This window comes from Neopsephotus bourkii, unplaced genomic scaffold (genome assembly GCF_033783945.1).
Source record: "Neopsephotus bourkii isolate Nb327-2 ecotype Australia unplaced genomic scaffold, CSIRO-AGI_Nbou_v1 NB_1542, whole genome shotgun sequence".
Classification (NCBI taxonomy): domain Eukaryota; kingdom Metazoa; phylum Chordata; class Aves; order Psittaciformes; family Psittacidae; genus Neopsephotus; species Neopsephotus bourkii.
In genome coordinates, this window is record NW_026902018.1 from 6,525,369 (window position 1) to 6,549,244 (window position 23,876).

A 23,876-nucleotide genomic window follows, 5' to 3' on the forward strand; every position below is an offset into this window, starting at 1 on the left:
AACAAAAGCCAGAGAAGTCACATTTAGGATCTAATTCTTTAAAGAGATGGTGCAGTATGGAGGGGAATGGAGCACACACATTTTCCAGGCAAGCTGCTACATAGTGTAAAATCATGCAGACTTACACAGCAACTTCCGTCTCGTGTTCCTGGAGTGATTCTGCAGCTGATAAAGGATGGCCTCTCACCACCTCCAGGAGACAACAAACATTTTGTACAGTGTGCTTCACTGAGAAAGCAAGTGCCCCGGAACATCTGTGCTAGCCTGAGCTCCAGTTAGTGTTTTGTAACTCCTGGATGAACAGCTCCTGGTGGTCACTGGTTGATGGAGAAGGAAAACATATTTTCCTACATCCACATATACTCTCACTGTAGCTGGTTCTGGTAACTAAGCACTGGTAGCTTCACTGAGTAGGGCAGGACACCTCTGGTGCTAGTGCTGTGTTCTGTACCTGCCTGAAATAGGGGAATTGCCCAAGTGCCCACGTACTCAGACTGCAGTCCTAGGGCTGTACATGTGAATTGCAAAAGGAATGAACAACACATAAAGATGGAATGAACAACACATAAAACTTAGAGAAGCTCCTTCATGTGAGGTGTTTGTGCTATTAGTTTTCTCAGTGTTTTTAGCTTGGCTGATGGACAAGGGCTTTGTGTTTGCTCTTTTACTCTGCTTGCAAACAGTTCCCCTTCTCCCTTGGTGCTCCAGCCTGGCTGCTTCAGCTGCCTTTTTGGGGGGCTGAGCACCAAGGGTGGGCAGGGAGAGCTCACACTGAGTGAAGGGGTTGTGAGCAAAGCTGTTCCATTCCAATCATCTTAGCAGGGCAGAGGAGGGGTGCTGAGCAGGGAATCCAGCAGCCCTCCAACCCTGCTGATTTTATTTGAGCACTGCCTTACACATTTCTTTTATTTCAGCAAACATGAAGTGAGTCTTTCATTTTATTCCCTTTCCTGCCTGTTGTCAACTGCTTCAAACCAGATGGGCTCAAGAGATAAAACCATAAAGACTCAATGTCTCTATTTAGTGTGATGCCAAGTCTGCATGCCATCAAAATATTTGAGGCAAAAAAATCTGAAAACACAGTACTTAGCATAAGCCTTATGTTATATGCAAGCCTAGATGCTTTTGTGTGCACAGACAATGTATCCATGAATCACTGAGATTTTCTATCAGCATTTTTTAATTACCATCAAGACTCATGCCATGTCCACCTTCTCTGCCATGTTCAAAATTACTGTGTGAGCCCAATGCACCAACCTTCCTTCTACCTGTGTCAGAACATGTTTATAGCAAGTGGTGCCATAGGTGCCTGGAAAATGTACCTTTGCATGCATGAGGTGCCAGAGCTATAGAGCAGAGTGATGGCTCAGCAGTTTAACATCCTCCCTAGACTCCCTGATCTGGTCATAATCAGGATCAATCAACCCTGCAGCTGGTAGGAAGGAGACATTGTTTCTGTTCAGAAAGTGCTGAAGGATTTCTGTATTTGGTGCTGTCCCAATTTACATATACTGTGAGTAAAACCTAGGAGGAAACAGCACCCAGCTGTAACAGCAATCCTCATGCAGCAGCGTTTTATTTTTCTTTCCCTTTTTGAAATTTTCCTTTTCTAAATCAAAACTTCAAATTGTAACAGAAAACTGATAGAATTAGTATTGTTTCACTGCCGTGTCACTGTCCTGTAAGGAGACAGTATTGTTCTGGGATGGTTCTAATGCAGTGCATGTGGCTGTTTCCAGACCCCAGTCCCTCCCACTGCTATCTCCCACGGCACTGTAACATCTGGCATTGTGACTGTTCATAGTAGGGAAATAAATACCCACTCCTCTGGGTGAGCACAGAGGTGCATTTAGAAGCGTAGGCTGCGGTTTATGGGATTTCCTAGTGTTCCAACACCTTTACAAAAGGGTGCTGGGGAGGTAACAGCAAATTTCAATATCTGAAACTGAAATGAGCTGGTGTACAGGTTTAGAAAGACAAACCTTTCACTGTGTGCTAACTCTAAGAACTTTTCCTCCCTGTCACCTTCATCCTTTTCCCGTAAGAATGTGGTGTCTTGCTGGAGGTGTTCTGCTTCAAGGACCTTTGTGCTTTCCAAAATCTTTAGATCACCTAATTTACAGAGGCACTTCTTTGTTTTGATCCCCCCCCTTGCCCCCTTTTCTCTTACCCTCTTTTATCAAATCAAATTCCTCTGAGATAAGCCAGAATAAAGGAGTACACAGTAATGCTTATAGAACATACAGATACATTTCATACTATCAGTCAGATGAGCAAAACATTCACAACTGAGGGATTACATTGCTGTGGTCCCAATTATGTGTTTTAATAATACATTACAGTGTTGAAGTTTTTGTGATGGACTGTATTGAAAGGAAATAAACACCAATAGCTAAAACAAAATCCCGGGGGGGGGGCCCCCCCCCCGACATGAGCAGTGAGTGTATTTGAGGGTGTGTATCCCTACTCTGGAACAAAATTCTTAATAGGCAGCATAAATGCAGCTGATGATAGCTTTAAAATGCAGAGGGGAGAAGATGGCTCAAGTCAGACAGACCTCTTACTTCGTGGGGTTTGAGAAGGGGTGGTGGTAAATACAACCAGACACCAGGGCAGCTGTGACTAACCTGGACCCTGGCTGCTGGTCTTGTCTTGACCAAAAGGGATGAGGTCAGGGGGCAAACAATTTGGTATTTAAATATGGCTACTTGCTCCACACTTACTTTGCTGTTGTTGTCAAGTTTCATAATTGATACGCTTTAAGTCTGTTGTAGAAATGGAACTTATCTGCTGTATCTGATAATGCAGAATTTTAATTTCTTTTCTGAGTTTAATTCTGTGCTGTGAGATCCTTAAATGAATTGCCAAAAGCCCCCCAGTGTGATCTTAATTCATGATCATTTTCTTTGCATTGTAAAAGTGCCCCAGGAGAGCAGGGCATGGATTAAACACAGCCAGGTTTCCTTGGAAAAATTACTCTAGTAGGGGGGCCCAGGCCGGAATTTCAGATTACAACCAACAGAAACCCCGTTCTGTAGTCATCAACATTGCCTTCTTGGTAGCACACTGGTCATGCTTAAGCATCAAACTCTGTGTCTCTGCATTGCTGCAACATTGTCTACTATTAATCCAGGCAGTCATGTACCATGTTTGATGTAATGATCCACACTTTCACACCACAGACACACAGCCAGAAAACCAAACACATTGATTTAGTGCTCGGTAATCCTTGTTTAATCCCCAGTCCTTTGGTTTACATCACTAACATGGCTCCTGCAGCAGTCAGTGTTCTATCTTTGTTCTTGGCAGACCGAATTAAGGGAAAGATTTATTAATTTGTAAGTTGGCTTTGTAGATGCATCTTAAATGTGTTAAAACCCAAAGCAGTCCAGAAGCCAGTATTGACTTAACTATAAAAATCTGCTCTTTAAAACTCAAACCTTTGCAACATTCCAAGTCAAGCTGCAGAGTAATTTATTGGCTTACTAAAGCAGTTATATTGTATAGGGCTAAATTAAACAACTCTCATTGCAGGCCCTCGGCTCACTTCCTTTTTCACTCATTACTACAAACACAATTAATCTCTTCTTCCCTTGCTCATCTACATCCAGGTCTGCAATGCGTTATGGCTCATGTACTGATCAGAGAAAGCGGTTGGAACTAATGGATTCATTTGCAAAACATGTTGGAGGGTCAGAGATCACCATTCATTGCAGTGGTGATAAATATTCCATGTAATTGCTGCACAAATGCTAGTGTTTGGGATTTATTTCTGTTAGTTTACGAATGCTGGTTGCTTTCCTCCCTCTCACAGTGCCAAAGATGGTGATTCTAGGGAGGAAGCCTTTTGTAATAATTTAGCTGTCATCACCTTCACTTCTGACTCCTTTAGGCCAGGTACAGGCTAGCCCTGTCCCTTTCTGGCGGGCGAGATTCCAGAGCTCACTTCAGCAGCTTAAGGTGGCTCTTCACTCCCAACCTTCCTGCTATCAACTCAGCTGCAACCTCAAGTGATAACCATGCTCACGGTGCAATTGCAAAGAGCTTTTTTCTTGTTTTTTTTTTACCCTAGAAAAAAGAATTGTTGATTTTGCAGGTGCAATCAGACAAAACCAACTGTATTTTACAGCTGTAGAGATGTCAAGAGTCTGTATTGACTGTCCTTACTGTTGGAAATCATTCTACTTTGGGGAAGTTCAGGTCAGTTCCTTAAGCAAATAAACTTTTAGAAGACATTGTAATTCCCATTCAAACTACAGCATTTAGGCTCAACTCTAGATCAAATTAATGTTGTCTCGTTGCTAATTTCAAGGAAACTATAAAGTGAAAAAAACATCACAGAGTGTTTAAATCAAATCAGTGGTGATGTAAAGTGTTAATGGACTGATTATTGCAATGTGCAAGTTTCACATGGGTAGTGCTTTGGTAATGGGAAGTAAATAAGTAGAGGATGCCACATATAAGTGTAGGAATTCCTAAATATAGGAAGTATTCCTAAGTATAGGAAGCAGCTCTGCAACATGGGTCCTTCCTCTTGAAGCTGATGAAACTCTTTCCCTCTGTGCCTGCCTGCTAGTAGGATTCCAGCTGCAGTTCGTGCCCTCATTTTCAATTTATGCTTGCATGACTAAGTTTATTTTTAAATCTACCTAGTCAGACAAACATAAATATTTAACCCCAGCAAAGGGCGGTAGTTGGATGTGAAGGCACGTTGTAATCTTCATCCAAAAATCCCATTAGAAATCTGTGAGTCTCCGTCGTTACTTCAGACACCAACGTTGACAGTAAAAGAAATATTTCAGATAAAATAATAAACTCGGGAGTTCCTGACTTTCAGGCTCTGATCTAATAGTACTCTTATTGAGACAAGGGATATTAATCCGTTCTTCCTAGTGATCTGCCACTGTGCCAGTATCATAGTATTTCCATCAAAAGTTTCCCACAGCAGATGTACGATGCACAGGCCTTCACTAAAGATGCATTTTGTGTACTGCTTTGGGATGCAAGGTCTAGAACCGCGTGGGGTGGCTGTGAGCCAGCCCCCAGCCACCTTGCCAGGAGCAGAAGCCAGGCTGCATCAATGCCTTGGAGCTTCATCATCTCCCTGGGGTGTTGGGTGCTCATAACTGGCATTCAGAACCAAGGGGTGTGCTGAGCATGGAGCTGCTCCAAAATGCTGGAGAGGTTTGCACCTCAGTCCTCACTCCAGTCTTAAAACTGGCTTCTCACCTCTTACACCATTCTCTGATGGCACAGCTGCCTTTATCTGTCAGGAGGATAAGAGGTAAGAGTGATTACTTCTCTGATGGGACCAGGCTTGGCTCATTTCCTACAGTAACCATTTGCCCAAGATGGGTAAGCTCTGTGTTCCTTTTGCTTTTCTGCTGGAGGAGCATTAAGCCTATAGCTCCATTCTGTGGAAATTGCCCCATAGTGTAGGCTGCCATTTGCTGCCATGGAGAATGGGAATACTGGCATGCTCCAGGCTAGCCACCTACCTCCGGGGTCACTGCAGAGCAGCTCTCAATCCGTTAGGAAAAGAGGGAAGAAGGAACTTTTAATAGCTGGGATGCGCAGCTGAGAGAGGAGACGGAGTGTGGGTTCACAACACAGGGAGTGACCATGCGTTGATGGTTGGGATTTCTTTGTGTGTGTGGGGAGTTTGTGAGTTTGTTGGTTGGTTTGGGATTTTTTTTTTTGTGAGCTTTTTTGGCTTTTTTTTTTTTGTGTGTTTTTTGTGTGTGTGTGTGGTTTTGGGTTTTTTTTGCTTGGTTTTGTTGTGTTTTGGTTGATTTGTTGTTATTGTGCTAAGCTGTGGCAATTGCAGTGATGCTCAGAAGCGACATTGTTCAGCTAGGCCAAAGGCACCTTTGGTTCCAGCCCTGAGCAGTCCCACACCTGTTGTACCAAGAGTCTCAAGGTGTTCCTGGCTTTGATCCATGCAAAATCCCAATAGCAGCTGTGCCTCTAACCCTGTACCTCAGATTTGAAGCCGGGGGTAAAGGACACCTAGATCAGTGCTTGAGGAGATGCAGAGCTGGGTTTGGTTTTTCCAGCCTTCCAGGTCAGTGCCCAACCATCAGCTTGACAAAGCTTTTTAGGCCATAGGCCATCATCAGCTCTCACTTCAAGGCTGTTGATTCAGAAGGTGTAGTGATTGCACAGGTTAACGCATGGGGCAGGGCATTCTCCTGAGAAATGGAGACTTAGTTAATTAAATATTTAACTGATTTATTTATAATCTAAGTGGAGAAGAGACTAAAGTCCCAGCATGTGTCCACTGGGTTGGGGCCTTTAAAAATTGATTGTGAGGTTGTTCTCATACAGCACAATTTCACTCAGTTCTGCTTCAAGAGGCCCACGCAGAAAGGACACACCAATCTCAAGGCTGCCTGACAGGCTTAATGTGTGGTGTAGGATGAGATAGGACAGCCAAAAGGAAATCCCTTTGCAAACTCTCTATGATGGGTCCCTGGACCACACACGACAATGTTTTCCATATTTATTTCCTTATTTATCTATATCAGTTCTGACATACTTTAGGAAATGGGGAAAAAAAGGTTTATTTCAGGAGCAGGTTGTGGATAAGGCCCCTGCCTCACTCCATAAGGCTGCTGGCTGGAGCCTCGTGTCCAGTGTAGGTGGCTCCTGGGTGGGGGGTGGATGATGGAGCACGCACTTACCATCTATGCAACTCTGTCTGGTAGATGTAATGAACACCAGCACCTCCCCTTGACTCGGGATCACTCAAAATTAGGCTTTAACTTTCAACTGCAATGTGATCCTCCATGCAGCTACTGAACAGTAAAGAAATAATCAAAGAAATGCATTATTTAAAGTGTCATCACACTCCAAAATGTGTAAGGCCAAGTTTTATTCCTGCAAGCCTGGGAATAGTATCCTGTTTCTGTGTCTAATGGAAAGAACATCGGGCTTGATGCTTAAGACTTCTAGTCCAACAGTATTCTCTGCCTGTAGAGCACAGCTGGGTAGCAGACCCAGACCTTAATTTGCTTCTATGTTTTCCCTGAAATAATTTCTAAAGTCTTTTCACGTTGCTGTTCACTACAATTCTGGTGACTTTTTCTTTGGTGTTAGCTCTGTACAGAGGCAGAAACAAGTATTTCCAGTGAAGTATCAACAGTGCACAGCCTGGACACAGAACACTGCAGGCTGTAAAGCCGAGTTCTAGTTTCCAGGCCATCTCCTTTTCAACAAACCAACCCTTGCTAACTGCAGTTGTAACTGCAGCTTTGTCAGGGAATACAACGGTGAGATGTCCATGAACACTTGTGTATGTCTGTTGCTAAGAGTATGGTGTACAGTTTAAAAGAATGCAAATGTTGTTTCATGATTCAAAAATCCCACTTCATTCGATGAATTTCAGCTTCCATGATTATAGAGCTGGCAAGTTAATGGAGCCATTCGCCCTGTGTGGATAAGGATTTATCCATGCAATTCCCCTAAATGTTAATAGGAGTTGTGTAGCTGAATCCCAGCCTTGCCATGCTGAAACCTACCCCTAACTCTCCAAGGAGAAGGGCGCTAATTGGATTGCTGAGTTTAAATCCTTCAGCTAGTCAGTCTATGGAAAGGATTTAGCACTGGCTCTGAAAGGCTTTACATAGCTTTGCAGTGCAGTGCAGGGGAAGATATTTTTTTTACCCCTTTCTTTCTTGTGATTAATTGTGAAGGTCGAGGTGACAGGAGACATAATGAAATTCATAAATGCCAAAGGCCGTCCCTAGTCACATTCCTGGCTGTTGGTTTAAGTTAGAAACTGACAGAAGTGTGAACAAATCAAGGTTGTTCTGCTAGCCTTTCAGTTATGAGGAATAAAAAGTAACTGACAATGAGAAACCACTGGAGGTTGTTTAATGGGTATCAATTTTCAAGAACGAGTGACATTTTACAATGATTCAGATTTTTGGATACATAAATGCCTTACAAACAGACTTCCCTGCCTATGGCAGGGGGTGTGGACTAGATGATGTTTGAAGCTCTCTTCCAACCCCAACCCTTCTGTGATCCTGTGCTCTATATTGTGCCCTCATGGCAGTCTGAGGGATTCCAGTCCTTTTTCACAAAAGAAGATACTGGCACAAGTTATTTCAGCAACCTGCTGAAGACAAGCTGTTTTAAAGCCTGTAGCAGAACTCAAAGTGACTTGTTCCGTGTCTTCATTTGTGACTGGCTTTGCTCTGCATGTTACAGATTTTAAAAATCCATTTCCTCTCTGGAAAACTAAACTTGCAGCTTGAACAAGCAGCATAAGAATTAACCCAGGACTCTCACTTCAGCCTGGAAATACGTTCTACCACTTCTCCACATCCAGGTTTGAATTACAGTGTAAAGAATCCTTCCCCAATCTTGTTTTCCTAGTCTCTGAAAGTGCAGAACACATCACGTTTGAGTATATATTGACCAGATACTGATGCGGTGATCTTTCGAGCCAGCTGCCAGTAGTCTCTCCCTGGGGTTTCTGTGGTTGGAGAAGGACACACAATGGACAGTTGCTGTGTGATAGTCCAGCACCGCTAAGGGCTTCATTTTTTTCCAGCCAAAGATCCTGATGCGATGATCCCACCCTGCTGTTGCTACAATCTTCTTGTCTGGACGGATGGTGATATCGGATATGCCAGCGTTGACAAGGTTGTGTGTTTTGTAAACCTGTGTGAGAAAGTTAAGAGGTGAGCTCTAACTGTTTAAAACAGAAGAAAAAGGAACCTGTGGGGATTTTAGAAGGTAGAGTGACCAGCAATATACATTGCTATCACACAGGTAGCAGGGAGCTTTTCACCACATAGCAGATGAAACATTATAGACATTAATTTGATCCTATCTATCTCCAGCAACATTCTCTAAAAATAATAGCATCGTGTGTGTTTTTAGTTTATACTGCATTTGAAGGTATTTATATTCTGTCACAAGTGAAGCTTAGAGTCAAGGTTTGAAAACCAGACTACACAGCTTTGCTTTTCAAGCTACTCTTGCATGAGCTGCAATGTTCAGTGCTATGGCCAGATATTTTCCCTGCCTTTGCAGTGTTTCCCATGCTGAGCTGATGTTAAACTACCTGCTACTTGTTTCTACTACTGTGGCCCCTCACAAAACCACCAATAAGCTGTGGTAGCATTTACCACAGTCTTGAGAATGGAATGCTTCCAGGAATTAGGTTACAGTGTCAGGAAATCTGTATTTCTGGTACTCCCTCCCAAGAGACTTCTATTTACACCAAATTCCAAGAAGGGGATTATGACCAGGTTATTGATTTCAATCTTGGAAGCCTTTTGTTACTGTTTAGGGACTACTGGGCCACAAGTTTATGAGGGGCACAATGAAATTGGAAGGCCTTTAGCTTCTTTCAGGAGGCACAGGGGCTGCACAAGACTTAGCCCTTAGAAGGAAAAGTTTCCACTTCACTGACATAAGTTTCTCCTGAAGCCCTATGTAATGCACTTCTACTGTGATCACCTTTTGTAACTTGTATTAGTCAGCAGTCTGCTGGCGAAGCACAGGCAGTGTGGACACCAGTGTGCGTGCACCCATGCGTGCGTCTGTGTTGAAATAGCCCAGCTTTTGTCCCAGTGTGGAAGACACCTTTGGAGCATATGGACCTTGAAGTGCTGTTATTTATAAGCACAACTGGAAATGACATGTTAATGCCATCATCTATTTCAGACTGAATCTGTAGCTATCTTGTACCAAAGCCTAATATAATTCAGCACACGTTTTAATAAGCTGTGTGGTATTTGCTGTTTTTCTGAGGTGGGAAGGAATTGACAAGTATGTTTCACAGCTAAGTAGCTTTCCTTCTCAAAGGACAGTCCATGATGCATAGTTGGCACAGGGTTAAAGAGGATATATTCATTACAGATCATTTAAACTATAATGCTGATGAGCAGTAGGAGGCTGTATTTGGGCCTTTTTGTGGGGCTGCTACTGCAAAACCTGTACTTTTTGCTGGTATGTATGCTCCCCCATTAGGCTACTGCAGTGTGGCTTCAGAAGGATAATTGTTGGTGTATGTGTATTGGCAAGGGATGGATTTCTTACTCACATCACCAGCCTGGCACACGTAAATTGGGCCTTACTGTGTAACAGATTATTAGCTAATGGCTATAACCAATCCCGGGTGTGGTGCTTCCCATCATTACTGTCATTATGTGGGAAAGAGCCATACAGCAAAATCAGGGCGACTGGGAGAAACTGCATGTCATCAGCAAGCTACGGCTTGAAAGTGAAGCCTATAATGGTGATGCCTTTTGGCTATGGAACATAAGGGAACAGTGGGCATTTGTGCATGATCTGCAAATACAAGAGGTGAGAGAGAAAAACAAAACAAAGCAGAACAGCTTGCTCAAGGTATATGCACCCAGGTGAAATCCTAGTGCCAGGACTGGTGCCATCCAGTCACTTATGGGCAACTACTGTAGTCAAATGCAAACCTACACGATTTCCTAACCAGAAAACCAGCTTGTAATTAAGAAAACAAAGAGGTAAAAACAGGTGAGCTACTTTAAGCCAGTCATGACCAAGGATACTTGCATCTACTAGCAGATGCACTGAGGTATTTTGACATGCTGAGGCCGACAGAAACCCACCTCCGTCCCCTCCTTAACACAGGCTAGCCAAGATTTTTCTTTTCTTTTTCTTTTTAATCCTAAACTTCCCTCTCCTATACCCAAACCATGTCTTTAAGCCCTGTTCTTATTAGGAAGAATAGCCAAGATAGCAGCAGCCTCAGCTTCAGCATTTGAAGGAAAAGCCTCAGCAACGAATCCACCAAAACTTGTACACTTACTTACATTGCCGCTTATAGTTTTTTTCTTGTCACGTACAAAGGAACTCCTGTGATTATCAGATTTCTCAGTTCTGCTTTGTTTATTCACCTGCAGGAGCTGTTTACCTCCTACATTATACCGCAAACATCATCACATAACTACACTACCTTGTCCAAATTAGAAGGCTCATAACAAATCCAGTCATTTGTTGACAGAGATGATTTCAGCAACTTTCTTGTAGAAGACAATACACCAAACTTTCCCCATAGCAATAAACTATGAAGTTACCTTCGTCATCTATTCATTGACAAACTGGAACATTGCCACTTAAAACAGAGCTGAAGTACCATCATTGCGTCATTATTTCTCCACCAGCAGATAGCTCTGCACCACAGTTACTTATTAAAACCTTTAGAATAAAAATAATGTGCCACTGAGTGGCTTTCCAACATCTACCATTACCTCAGGTACCTGGAATGTCAGGGAAAAAAATCCCCATCTGGTTTATATTATTAATGCAATAGTGGAAAAAAACCCTTAATCTATGTCCTTGACAATCTCTAGTGCTCATATGAAAGATGCATTTTATTAGGGCATTCATATTCCGTGTGAAGCACAGAAACATCACTTACAGTTTATAATACTTGGCATTTAAATTTATTCTGAGAACAGCTACTATCACAGAGTGTGATGTACTGAAGATGTAACTAATCTGACATCTCCTGGGAATGTGAATACCCTGTGGAAAACAATACCTGGAATATTTCAGGTGAAAACCTGTTTATTTTCCCCATGAGTCACACCTGTAGCCCTGCATTATGGGTAACTCATAACAAATGTGCTGTGGAGAACAGTATTTTCTTTGAATTTGGGAAAAAGCTTTGGTATAATTACTATGAAGGAATATATTAACACCAGAGTATGCGAAGCTTTAAGAAGTCTGTCATGATGTCAGGTTTCTGACACCTTGGCTTTAGAAGACTAGTCTCAGTACCAAGTTTCTTACTGGGACTTACCTGCTCACCTTTCTTCTGCTTCCTTGAGCTAAGGACACCCGGTGCAGATGTGTGCCAGTAGTGACAGAAAGGCTAGGGCAGGGGGAGGGAAAACATAACAAAAAAACACCCCAAAACCATGACAGTTGTGTATCAGACTTGTTGAAACTCTATCACATTGGCTTGGAATACCTTTGCTACTTACTCGGCATCTAGTGTGCCTCTTTTACTACATGTTGTATTGCTTATTAAAATTCAGACATTCTCCTTGTGAGTGCTGTGTCCTCCAAACTTCACCTCACTTGGATGCATTTACATTACATATACTGAGATTTTAATGCCCTACCACTCCATATATGCTCGTTTAGGCTGTGGTGAAGCCCAGCAGATTATACGCCTTCGCCACAGCCCCAAGGTAACAAGTCATCATTGGCTGCCCAAGCACTTGCTTTTCTTCCCGTAGCACCATTTGGAAACAGCGTTAACTTGCCACACGGCCTAAAAAATGTCCAAAAAAAAGCTGCAAGAGTAACTACTGTTCTTTCATGGATTGGTGTATCCAGCAGTTGTCCTCTCAAGGATGGTATGGGGCATACAGGGTACTCTGCATTGTATGTTCAAGGGACAACTGCCACTTAAAGGGTAAAGCACGCAGCAGTGGAGAGGCTATGCATGGGCCATTTTAATTTTCATGAGCACTAATTTCATTTCCACACCTAGTTAAAACCTACTTAACCCCCTGGCACTGTTGGAACACTCACTAATGTTGTCTAGATTAAGCAACGTTTATTGCCATTCACTAGCATAGACTGAGCTGGTGAGCGTGAGACCTCTAAACCAGCCATTCCAGGTATGCAGGGCTCAAACACACACCAATATATCCAATGAACTGATTTTCTCTGTCTCCAGCTGAGGCTCTGAAGGTGCCAAAGGAGGCTGGCTGCTAAACCTCACAGTGCTAGCTGTGCTAGCCTACTCTTTTTGTTAGTGAAATATGTCATGGAATATTTCTGTCTTTCCCACATTGGAAATAAAGCTCTAACCATTCAAGCAGAACCTTTGGAAAATCAATCCTTTGTTTCTCATTTTTGTAACTCATTTATAATGTTTAGGACATTCTGAGAGCTGAATACTAGTAACGTGATAAATGAAGATACAGAGGCAATGGCTTGAGTAATGCTGGGCTTGTGTGCCTGTTGCAACTTTGGTAAAACCAGAAACATGTGAGACAGGGTTTTTTTGCTTTTTTTTTAAATCCTCACCATCTTGTGCTAAGCCCAGTCACATAGCACAGACATTCTAACCAGTCTGTGATTAATTAGCTGGAGATCTGCAACAACTCTTCTTCATGACTAAATATTTTTTTAGTCTATCAAACTGTTAGTGCAAAGTGGGATAAATGACACTAGAGGGCCAGTGATCCTGACCTGGAGGTTCTGTTGCTCATTGAGGCTCCAGATGCTAAGCACCTTTTCAGATGAGCCCGAGATCCCCTTGGCCTTCTCCGAGTCAAAGTCAAGGCTCATCACTGGCTCCTGGTGGCAAGCAAGTTGGCTCAATGCTTTTCCCATTGATAAATTCCAAAGGACCACTGATCCATCTTCATAGCCAGCCAGAAGCAAAGGTTGTGAATCACCGCTGAGCTGATCAAGGGAAAAGTAAAATTGTTTGAAAAGTAAATAGTCTGTTAGGAAAATGATCATCCCCTTTCAGTCCAAGCACCAAGAAAATCAATGGAAATGCTGACTGGTGAACAAGTGAAAGATTTACAAGTCTGAATGTCAAAGCTTCATAGTCCATCCATTTACACAAAGTGTTACTAACTGCTGACGTGCACCTATTTTTATATCTACACAGAAAGTCTATGTATATATATACACATATATATATGTATCTAACGTGGACATATATACACACACACAGAAAACGTCTCTCTGAAAATCCAAACTGTTGACATTTACAGCACCTGAAGAAAGGCTGCCTGAAGCTTCCAGAAGCTTTCCTTCATGGCCTGAAGTTTGTGCTCCTTAAAAAAAATTCCTAGAGCAAGTGAGTTACTATCACGCTATAGAAACCCACATGCACACTGAAAGAAGTGCCATGCCCAAAGATTCCAGTTTCACGCTGCCAAGTGTAGGGTTACACATAGGGATCAATTACCCAGTGCTTCAAGGTAAACACTGAGCCTCCCGAAAGGAATCTCTGGGTGAGTCACCAAGGGGTTAACAGGCGCCCGAGTCCCACTGTAACCAATTGAGAGCTATTTTGATTAATGATGTCACAGGCCAAGGGCCATGGCACCCTGGGCAGACACCTAATTTATTTAAGCCTCTGAAATAACTCAAAGAAGGGAACATTACTGGATTACATGTCACACTTAACAAAAATATTCATCATTGCTCCAGCCAAAAGACTAAAGACTAAGCAGTAACTGGGTATGTGAGTGAAGATGCAAATCCCTAATGCAAAGCAACTACAAAACAGGCATCTGCTAATGCCAGCTATTTCTTCGGTACGAGACGAAACACCAAAAACAAACATTGGGATTACAACCACCTCATGCAGGCACGTCTAAAAAATGTATCCAGGTTATTCAGCTCTTTCCAAACACTCTTAGATCCTTCAGGATGTTTACTTCGTATTCAATTCAAAATTAAGTGTAAGGACATTTATAAAGACTTGCCTTTTACTGGTATTGCATTACTGAATGAAGTTCTTCAAACCTGCTGGCTGTCAATGGCAGGATACCAACCTGCAGTGGCCAAAGGCTCAATGCTTCTACAGACAATTCTTCCACAGGTTACTATTTGTTCTAGGGGTAGTTAAACTGACAAGAGATGGGTGGTCTGGGTAACAGGACTGCTGAGTAAAAGCCTCATGTTCTTTCCTCAGATTTATTCAGCCTTAAGAAGTGTTTAAATGAGGAATGGATCTCACTGTGTGGAGAAGAAAACTGCCTCTTAGAAGAAGGAAAGCAAAGGGAAATTCCCTCTATCACCTTTCTGAACTGGGATCCTGCAGGAGCCTCATTCTTTGCTTTAAGATCCCTTTTCTTTTGAGAAGGTCGGGAACACACTCTGGGTAGGAAGGCCCACAGAGAAGGTCTCCTGCAGTGCCCAGAACTGTGCATGATTCCTCTGTCACATTTTTGATTTGCTAAAATAATAAAACATGAGAGCAATGAATGTATGTCAATACATATGAATTGATGTTAAACCGTCAGGGTTAAAACTTGAACAGGGGAAGCTTAGACTGGATATAAGGAAGAAATTCTTTCCTGTAAGGCTGGTGAGGCACTGGAATGGGCTGCCCAGGGAGGTTGTGAATGCTCCATCCCTGGCAGTGCTCAAGACCAGGCTGGACAAAGCCTAGGGTGGCATGGTTTAGTGGGAGGTGTCCCTGCCCATGGCAGGGGAGTTGGAGCTGGATGATCTTAAGGTCCTTTCCAACCCTAACCTATGATTTTGGATGAAGAGTACCTGGGTTTTGAAGTTAAAAAAAGAAATCTGAATGATACAAACATTCCAGGTTTAATTTATGTTCAGTAAAGGGTAAAACCTTCAAAGCAAAACGAAGTCATACCCAGTCCACCCTCCCTTATTTGTACTGCTCTTCTATGAGCACAGGACTCCGGAGCCCTGGGGCTCTGCAGCAGATAGAGCTTCCATTAGCCAACAACACAAGATATGGGTGGGCAGGGTCAGCTCCTCTGCCTTACTCAGCACCAGACATCAGATTTTCATAGGTGCTCATAACCCTCATTAAGACAAGAGTGAGTGCTCAGCATTATGGGAAAAGTGAAGCAAACCCTTTTGTTGTTGTTGGGTTTTTTGGTGCTGTGAGTATCTTAGCTTAGATTTGAAACCCAGTAACTTGCAAGTGAGATTTAAGATCGGCCTATTTTGAAAGCAAAGAATTGTTTTCTACGAACTGAAGGTCTCCTCGCTACTTCTTCCCAACTTCTCCTAACTGTATGAAGTGTAGTATTTTGATAAGTACATGTACTTAAACAACAAAGGCCACTGCAAGATCAGGGAACCTCTCAAGCTGATGCCTGGATTCACCCGGCAGTGGTTTCACAACAGCCTGTTTACTTCAGTTCCTAGTAACAGACACTTCTGGTGAAGTCGTCTTCATTCATGTTCTGTTTCAATGGAAAAATTAAAATATAAATCATTGTTCTTCCTAAGCAGAACACTTTGTTGTTGCATTTGGATACCTGTCAAGGAAGGAAGAAGAGGTGATGTGCTGTCAGCTCAACAGCAATAATTGCTGTAGTTTATATAAAGTAATAACTCTGCATTTCCAGTTTCTACATGTATTATTCCTCTTGCATTTTTTTTTGCACCATTACGCAACATGATGCCTTCCCCAAGGAGCACAAAAAATGTAAGGGAAGCCTATTCTTACTCCTGCAAATCGTGCTCCACCCGGTTAGTAACAGCAGGAAGGTGTGAAGCTAAAGGCACAACATATTTGGGAATATGAACATTCACAAGGCCAAAACCTGTTGTACAAACATACATTTAAGGATAGACCTAGTAAAATAAGGGGGAAAAGCTTCAAAACAACAAAATAAACAGCCACAAGCTTTTTAACTGCTTAGGTTAAGCTGGTGAGGCTTAATCTACAAGCCTAACCTAAGCCTCAATTTTCTCCTGCTCTATAGTAACGTTTCTAATTCATTGTGCTGCTGGTAAGGTGCAGCTTCCCTGGTACATGGATCTTTGTTTATTGGCACGCAGAACAATGATACATGGCCATAGCCCCCAGATTCTTGCTGGACAACAACCACAAGCATACTTCTTCAGATCATTATGTGGCTCTCTCCATGTCAGCTTCTGTTTCAACTTGTTAATTTACTGTGCCATAAGCAACATCAAATAATCTCTTAGGCAACACGTTGCCCATAGGCGATGGGTTGGGGAGAGCTCATCTCCTGGGTATGTCTATATTGCCCAATACATTAATGCACAAAGGAATCCTGGACGGCCTCTATACAGGAAGGGCTTCAGCTGGGTTAGCTCGTATTCCTCTGCCTTTATGGTTATAGGGTTACTCAGTGTGCCGCTTCCAGTGAAACCACAGAACAGAATGCAGAGCATCACTCTGGTACACCACAAGCAATTATTTGCCCTTAAGAGTATTCTCCTCCCCCACACTTTTAAACCACGTTGCACTCATTTGTAAAAGAGCATGCCCTGCTGTGAGACTGTGAGGGATTATCTACCCTGGCCTGCTGCGGTCTAGGAAGTTGTGGTGACTTTCCCAAGCCAGAATTTGCATGGAATAATTTACCTCTTCCCAGTTCTCTGCTTTATCCCCACTGGCAACAAAATTAAAACCTACATAAAATTAAGGTTCTGCACCTGCTCTGCTTCCTAGAGGAATAGCAGTATTAGCGCATGTAGAAAACATGGCAAGACAGAGGACTTCTTATAAAGGCAACAAAATTTTCAACACTGATCATTTCCTCAGTTATCTTCACCTTATTAAAAAATGTCCAGGAGACAGAAAGCCCCATTCATTTCATTGAGCACTGAACACCGACTGCACTTTTAGGAGAAACTTTCTGTTTAATAAAAGCCTAATCAGTCTATTTCATTTTCTTTCCTAGTTTTTAATTACAGCATTACAGGGACTTGAACTGTGGCCTCTCCTAGTTTTGTCTGAATTCCTCTAGACTTCAGTCACTGCAGGACCCTATGCGAGGACACTAAGGCCTCAAATTCACAACTGACTGATAACTTTTTCAACTGAAACCAACATAAATGTTCAGACGAACCTGCAGGAACAACATACCTGGTATCAGCTCGGATGGCAGTGCAGTCCTGTAACAGTATGTGGTTGGGAATCAGCCAACTGATTAAACTGGGAATCAGCTTTGCCACCAATTCTCTCGAGGTTCAGAGCCAATCACCTAAGCTCCTTCCTCCCTCTACTGCCACCTTTTTGTATTACGTGGCTTTCATTGTAGGCACCCCCTAAACATGATGGGATGATTCTCTGCAAATATGTTTAGGGTTTTATTTTTTTTCACTAACTGCTTTTATTTACCTTTTTGTCCAAAGCCAAAACCACCATGAATATTGTTCCTATTGTATGCCTGGAATAGAAATGTTCATAGAGTGCTTCCTTGTCCTGAGGGCATTGAAGTGAATGTAACCTGCCATTAAAATCGCTGTTTTTAAGTAACCCAATCATTTCTCATCGTTCTTAATGCAGTGAGAAACCATATCAAACAACTAGCTTTGGTAAGTCACTCATTTTCCTCCTGATTGATGCAAAAACCGTATCTATCCTAAGGATACAAAGCTTTTCTTGAGCATTTGCAAATCTTCCATTAAAGCTTGGAAAGCTCTGAAAGTTACATTAAGGATGTTCACAAATCTTTCCCCCCTTTAATAGTATAATTACTTGATTGGTTTGATAATAAATCAAAATCCAAGTGAAGAAAGATTCATGTGCTTCATATAAAATGAATCACAGGGAAAACATTTCACAATTAGCAGGCGCTCTTGCCTTACCTGCCATAACTTCAGACACATGGGCATGCCCAGCTTGGCACCCGCCTCTGGCTTCAAGGTACAGACTGACGTCTTGGATGGCAGCTCCAAAACCTGAACCTGACATCAGGAAAACAAGAGTATTTGGTCCAGCTCCAGGTCAAAATTCTGCTGTTAAAAACACAAGTCTTTTAAGGTGATTAAGGTTAGTATTAAGCTCTTCCAGCAAAAACTGTCTGGAGGAAACAGGAATGTATGCTAAGTTGGAACTGTAGGGGAATCTACAGCTATCTAAATACAGTCATTGTTTTAGGAAAGACCAGACAAAACTGCTGGAATGAACACATCCTCTTCTTTCCCCCTTCTAGTTAATTTGTGTTAGTGTTCTTTCTGTACAGTAGATGATATTGTGCATACAGTAGATGATACTGCAGACTGCTTCATCTGAAAATACCTCCCCGATTCCTTTCCCTTGCCCCTTTTTCCATCTCTGTGGATAATTTTTTGTTATGTTTGCTCGTGGACACTTGCACTGGCTCCTCTGTTCTGCCCAGAGCTTGCATGGGCACTATGTATATATCAAAGGTGGATTTTTTATTTACTAGCTGACTGTGCTAACTAATGTAAACCGGAATTTGCTAATGCAGGCTGGAGCAGGGATGGCACACACGTATGTTCAGCACAACACTGTCTGACCCTGCTTTGAATAGGGTCAGACAATGTTGTGTTAAACACCTGCTTTCTGTCTACTCAGCAGCTTCCACTGTTACTTGCACTGATGGTAATGAATTATGGATCATCTTTTTTCTTTTTTTAGCATTGGGCATGTCTTTCCCCTGCCAAGGAAGTAGCTCATTTCCACCCCAGGACGGCAGCAGGCAAGATCAGGGGAGTCTGCCCTTGCAATTTGGCACAGGAAGGTTTTGAGCCTCTTGATTGACACAGCAGTGTCTCACTATGGGCTGATTCTCCAGCCTCAAACTATGGAGAAATAGAAGTTCTTAGGTATCAAAAGCTTGCTGCCAGGAGCATTGCCATTTCTCACATGCATACTTAATCACTAAGGTGATCTTTTATTTTAGTTAAATAAACAATGGCCTACATTATCTCATAAAATTAAAGGACTTAAAACATTTTATAAACCCAGCACCACCAGCCATTCTGTGCTATTTCAGAATGTGCAAAAGCCCAACAGTGCTGTTGGACAGCCCCAGTCACGCGAATTTCCTTAAGCATCTGAGATGAGGTATTAGACAAATATGGCTCCTCTGGGAGCCATCAGTCAGGACCACGGCAGCTGCGATGGCTTTCCAATCCCATACCTTTAGTTCAAAGCTTGCCAGAACATCTTCCTATTTCTAGGGGTTGTCAGCTAGCCTGCCAAAAGCCAGCTGCACTCTAGGAGTGCAAGTTGATAAACACAATATACACTTCCTAAAGCCACTTAGCGATGGGGCAGGGAACTATCCTCCACACTGAGGAATGGAGGCTGCAGCGAAGATGTAGACCAAAACCACGAACAGACCAAAGTTTAATCATCTGAGAATTCTGGTTCTTCGGAGCTACACTCTTAACAAAAGATGCTTTTCTCTTGGCAACCTTCTTGCTATCAACATAATGACCAAGTTAGCTATTGCAGGAAATGGACTATAAATATGGTGACCTGTTCCCATCTTGCATCTTTCATCACTGGCTCTCCAAAGGGCATTGCCTTAAAGACAACACTCAAACTGTAACTTTTACGTAATAATGAAGGATAAGTGTTCTCTGATAAACACAATTCTGTGGGTTAAAAGAAAAAAATCCCATCTCCTTCACTTTACCTGGATTAAAAATGGACAAACTGGTACAAGGGCTTCAGCTGGGCTTGCAAAGGACAAAGAAAAGCACAAAGATGAGAAAAGCTTTCTGCAGAAGGCCAGCAGGCATGAGCTGCCTGTGTTAGATTGACAGTTCCAGAGACTGTCTGCATTAGAGACAACTGAGCCTTAGAAATAAATACTATTTCATATATTTTGACAACTGTAACCTAAAACTTGAAGTTCTGTGTTTATATTGGTTTTGCTTAATAGGAGAAAGATTTGCCTTTGCCTGAGGTTAATAGTGTTCCTGGGTGGCTAAAACTGGCCACAAGGAAACACACCCTTTTTTTTTTCACATTAATAAAGCTTTTAACATGTTTCTGGCAAATTGGCAAGAAAAGTGCATGTAACTCATAATTGGTGATTTAAATGCAATCATGAACAAATAAATGCCTGTTCAGATCTCATTATTTATGGACTGAACCTGCTTTAAGACAAAATTACTCTTTTTTTGGGCACCAGCCAAGCATAAACACTTATTAAGTCTTAATTTTAATCATAAGCTGCAAATGTACTGCGTTTCACACAGTGCTGCCTATTTGGAAGCACTATATATTATAGGAGCTTATGTGAATGTCTTGAAACCCGACACAGTTCTAATGTAAAGGTTCATACACAGAGTGGAACTCTTACCTCAGGAGACAGCAAATCACTATCAGTTTGCAGGGCCCAAGGACAGAAATGAAAATAAAACAGAGATGAGTTGTAAGAGACTTTGGGGTGAACACCTTCTCTTTGGATCAGGTGATTATTCAGTTGTTCATTACCAGAATGTGTGTGTTTGTACTCTCTGCCTGACACAAAACCTCTTCTCTGGCTGACACAAGAACACACTTGTATGTGTAGGTGTTTTTTTTTAACTGAAGTATTACTGAGCACTGCTGTAAAACGGAGAGAGGCCTTTGTTTGGTCAGAACAAGGTACGGGAATGGTTGTATTTACTAGTACAGTGGTTGTGTCTACAGCCTTGGTCAGTTCTGTAAAAGGCAGAACATTCTGGCTGTTAGCCAACAAAGTACTTAAATATGTGCTTAACTTCTGAATAATAAAATATGCACATTTTCTTACAATACAGGCACCATTCCCACTTATTACTTCATCTATGAAATATGCAACTTTCAGTTTCAAGATACATATCCCATAGGCCAGAAAAGCATCTGACCTTGCAATTAGCAACAATATTTCTTTTCATATTTATGCCACTTTTTCATTTTTTCATATTTTTGGTATTTTGATGTCAAGTATTTGAAATAATTAATTTTTGTGTGATGTCCTCAAATAATCCTTCAAAGAAAACAAAAATATAATTTCTCCAAAGCAGAAGAGGAAACTGACAACAAAGCTGTCAGTCAGTGATTCTGTGATAATGGCTTTTAGATGTGGACTTACCCAGTAGGAACTGAAAGGGACCCTACAATTATCTCATACTGAGCAAACCTCTGGCTGCTAATAGTGATTCAACTATTTCCAGCCAAAGTACCAGTTAAAGAATTAGCCTGGGGTGAAAGACCACGTATTGCATTACAAATCACCTACACCTCCCCTCCTCTCACCAAACACGACTTTCAGCTTCAGATGGAGGATGAGTACCTCCACCTGATGACAGACTTTCTGACCATTAGTTTCCACAAGGACTTTTGTTCCCCTTCAACAGTATTGAGCAGCACCAGAAGAGTTTTAAAAACTCCTGCACGTGAAAGATCAGCAGCAGCTGCAAATACTTACACGTTAGACAATCTTGGGGTGGTATCCTTGTTATCAGGGCTTGAGTTATAGAATTCAGTCATCTTTTTGGCAAGGTAAATTAGTGATTAGGACCCCCAAAGGCTCCTTGCTCTGCCCTCTCTCAAGCAGAGAACTTGAGAGTAGTGAAGTTTCCCCTTCTCAACTATCTCCTTTCAAAACCAAAAGCAATCTCTCAGAAAAAAAAGATACTTCCTACCTCCTCCAGGGCTTTGGCTGCCATGGCCATTAGCCAGCGTCCCTGTGCCACCATTAACAAAGAGCATCTGCAGAATCCCACATTCTCAGTAAAGACAGAATCGGTCACTGCAGTCCGTCCTTCTTCCAAATCCCACAAGCAGATCCTCTGGTCACGACCCTGACTGTTACAGTAAAACAAGTTATCCATGAGCAGCAGGTCTGAGAAAGCCTGGCTCCTGCAGGCCAGCATCTCAAAGTAGGGTCTTTAACATGCAGCAAAGGAGTGAGCTTTGTACAGCTTCTGTAGGGTATTGACAGGGTCTTTCATGAAACATGTGGGAACTGGGAACCACCAAGACAGCCACCCTTCTGCTGGCTGCACAACTGAACAGTAGGTTCAAAAGTTCCTGGGAGGAGGAAGGGCCTGAGCGGGAGTCAGGTACCCTGCAGTCACAGCTAGCCATGTTTCCTTGTGAAAAGGGACCTGATCAAACACAGTTATGCTATTTATATGTGTGTATGTATTTCTGAAGTTTCATGACTATTTGAGCATAGTCACCATAAATGGTAAAGTGTAAGTATTTTTATTAGAGCTAATCTAAAGGAAACAAAAATATCCAGAGAGTAACACATTCAACACTTTCACCCTAGCAATGAAGTAGAAATGTCAGGTATGTCGACATCTGAAAGACAAATAGCAAGACAACAAAGACTGCATCAAAGACAAATAAAAGGCTACAGTTACACAACGGTCAGCTTCCCACAGCCACAGGGAGGGCACAGAAGGCTTACAGCTCTGTGTGTGTGGTGACATAACAAGAGAGGGACTGCTGGTGAGTGAGTAGCAGGAATTAAACTATGAAACACCATGGTTAAAATATTCAAAAGCAGAGAACCAGCATCTGCATCACTGCCTCACCACAGCAGCTCACAGACTCCTCTGCACACCTCTCTGTCCCACCCAAAAGTCTGTGTACTGCTCCCAGACAGTAAAACCAAAGGGCACAGCATTAATTGCTACAGATTTACATGATCCCACTGTCCCTGAAACAAAGCTTCCAGTCCACAACCTATAGTAGCACAGGATACGTGTCCTTATGTCATCACCTGGGACAAGGAGTCATGAAAAATCCCTTATCCATTTCTTGTTTTAATTAGCAGTATCACCTTGTGGAAGTATGAAACCAAAACAGAGGTAGATGCAAATCTACAGACTGTTGAGACTTCTTCAACAACAATACAGGAACTCCCACCTGATGTTCAGCTGAGTGACAAACTGTCCAAATATCTATAGCACTGGGCATACAAAAAATGGGGTACTGCAAGGAACTGTTGTGATTCAGCTTTTGAACAGAAAAAGCACAGACAAATGCTGTCCTAAAATTGCACTGCTATGTGATCTGTTATAAATATACAGCAAAAATAGAGGTATGGAAAAACTCTATAATTATACAAACAATGCTCATTCAGTATGATTTTATGGGGGAGAGTGTTGATAATTGTACTTAAGCAGATAACAAATATAAATGCTAATGAGTTCCACTATATATTATAAGAGATGTCGTCTCCAGATAAACATGTCAGAACACCTCCTAGTCATACAGACACTTTGGCATCTATTCTAGATCACCTGTCTAATCCAAAGTACACAAATCTTCTCCTTCCCTTGCTAAACAAGAACAGAAGATATTTTGCAACAAAGCAAAGGCATACAATTCAGCATTCTTGCTCATTTTCAGTCTTCCATACTCCATCTCTGATTCTTCTCTTCCTTACCTTTTCTCCCTCTTCCCTCTATTTATAACC

General features: G+C 42.1%; 1 protein-coding gene across 6 annotated transcripts in view; it reads right to left on the reverse strand.

Annotated features, from left to right (window-relative positions):
* Window positions 1-7,858: 7,858 nt before the first annotated feature.
* GNB1L (G protein subunit beta 1 like) overlaps window positions 7,859-23,876 on the reverse strand; it is a 67,089-nt gene continuing 51,071 nt past the window's right edge. For all 6 annotated transcript variants that reach the window (XM_061370867.1, XM_061370866.1, XM_061370868.1 and 3 more), the window contains 4 exons: window positions 22,090-22,252; window positions 18,307-18,405; window positions 13,207-13,422; window positions 7,859-8,670 (listed from right to left, as the gene is read on the reverse strand). In XM_061370867.1, coding sequence (XP_061226851.1) covers window positions 8,404-8,670; window positions 13,207-13,422; window positions 18,307-18,405; window positions 22,090-22,252 — 745 coding nt within the window. In that variant the 3' untranslated portion in view covers window positions 7,859-8,403. The remainder of the gene's footprint in view (window positions 8,671-13,206; window positions 13,423-18,306; window positions 18,406-22,089; window positions 22,253-23,876) is intronic.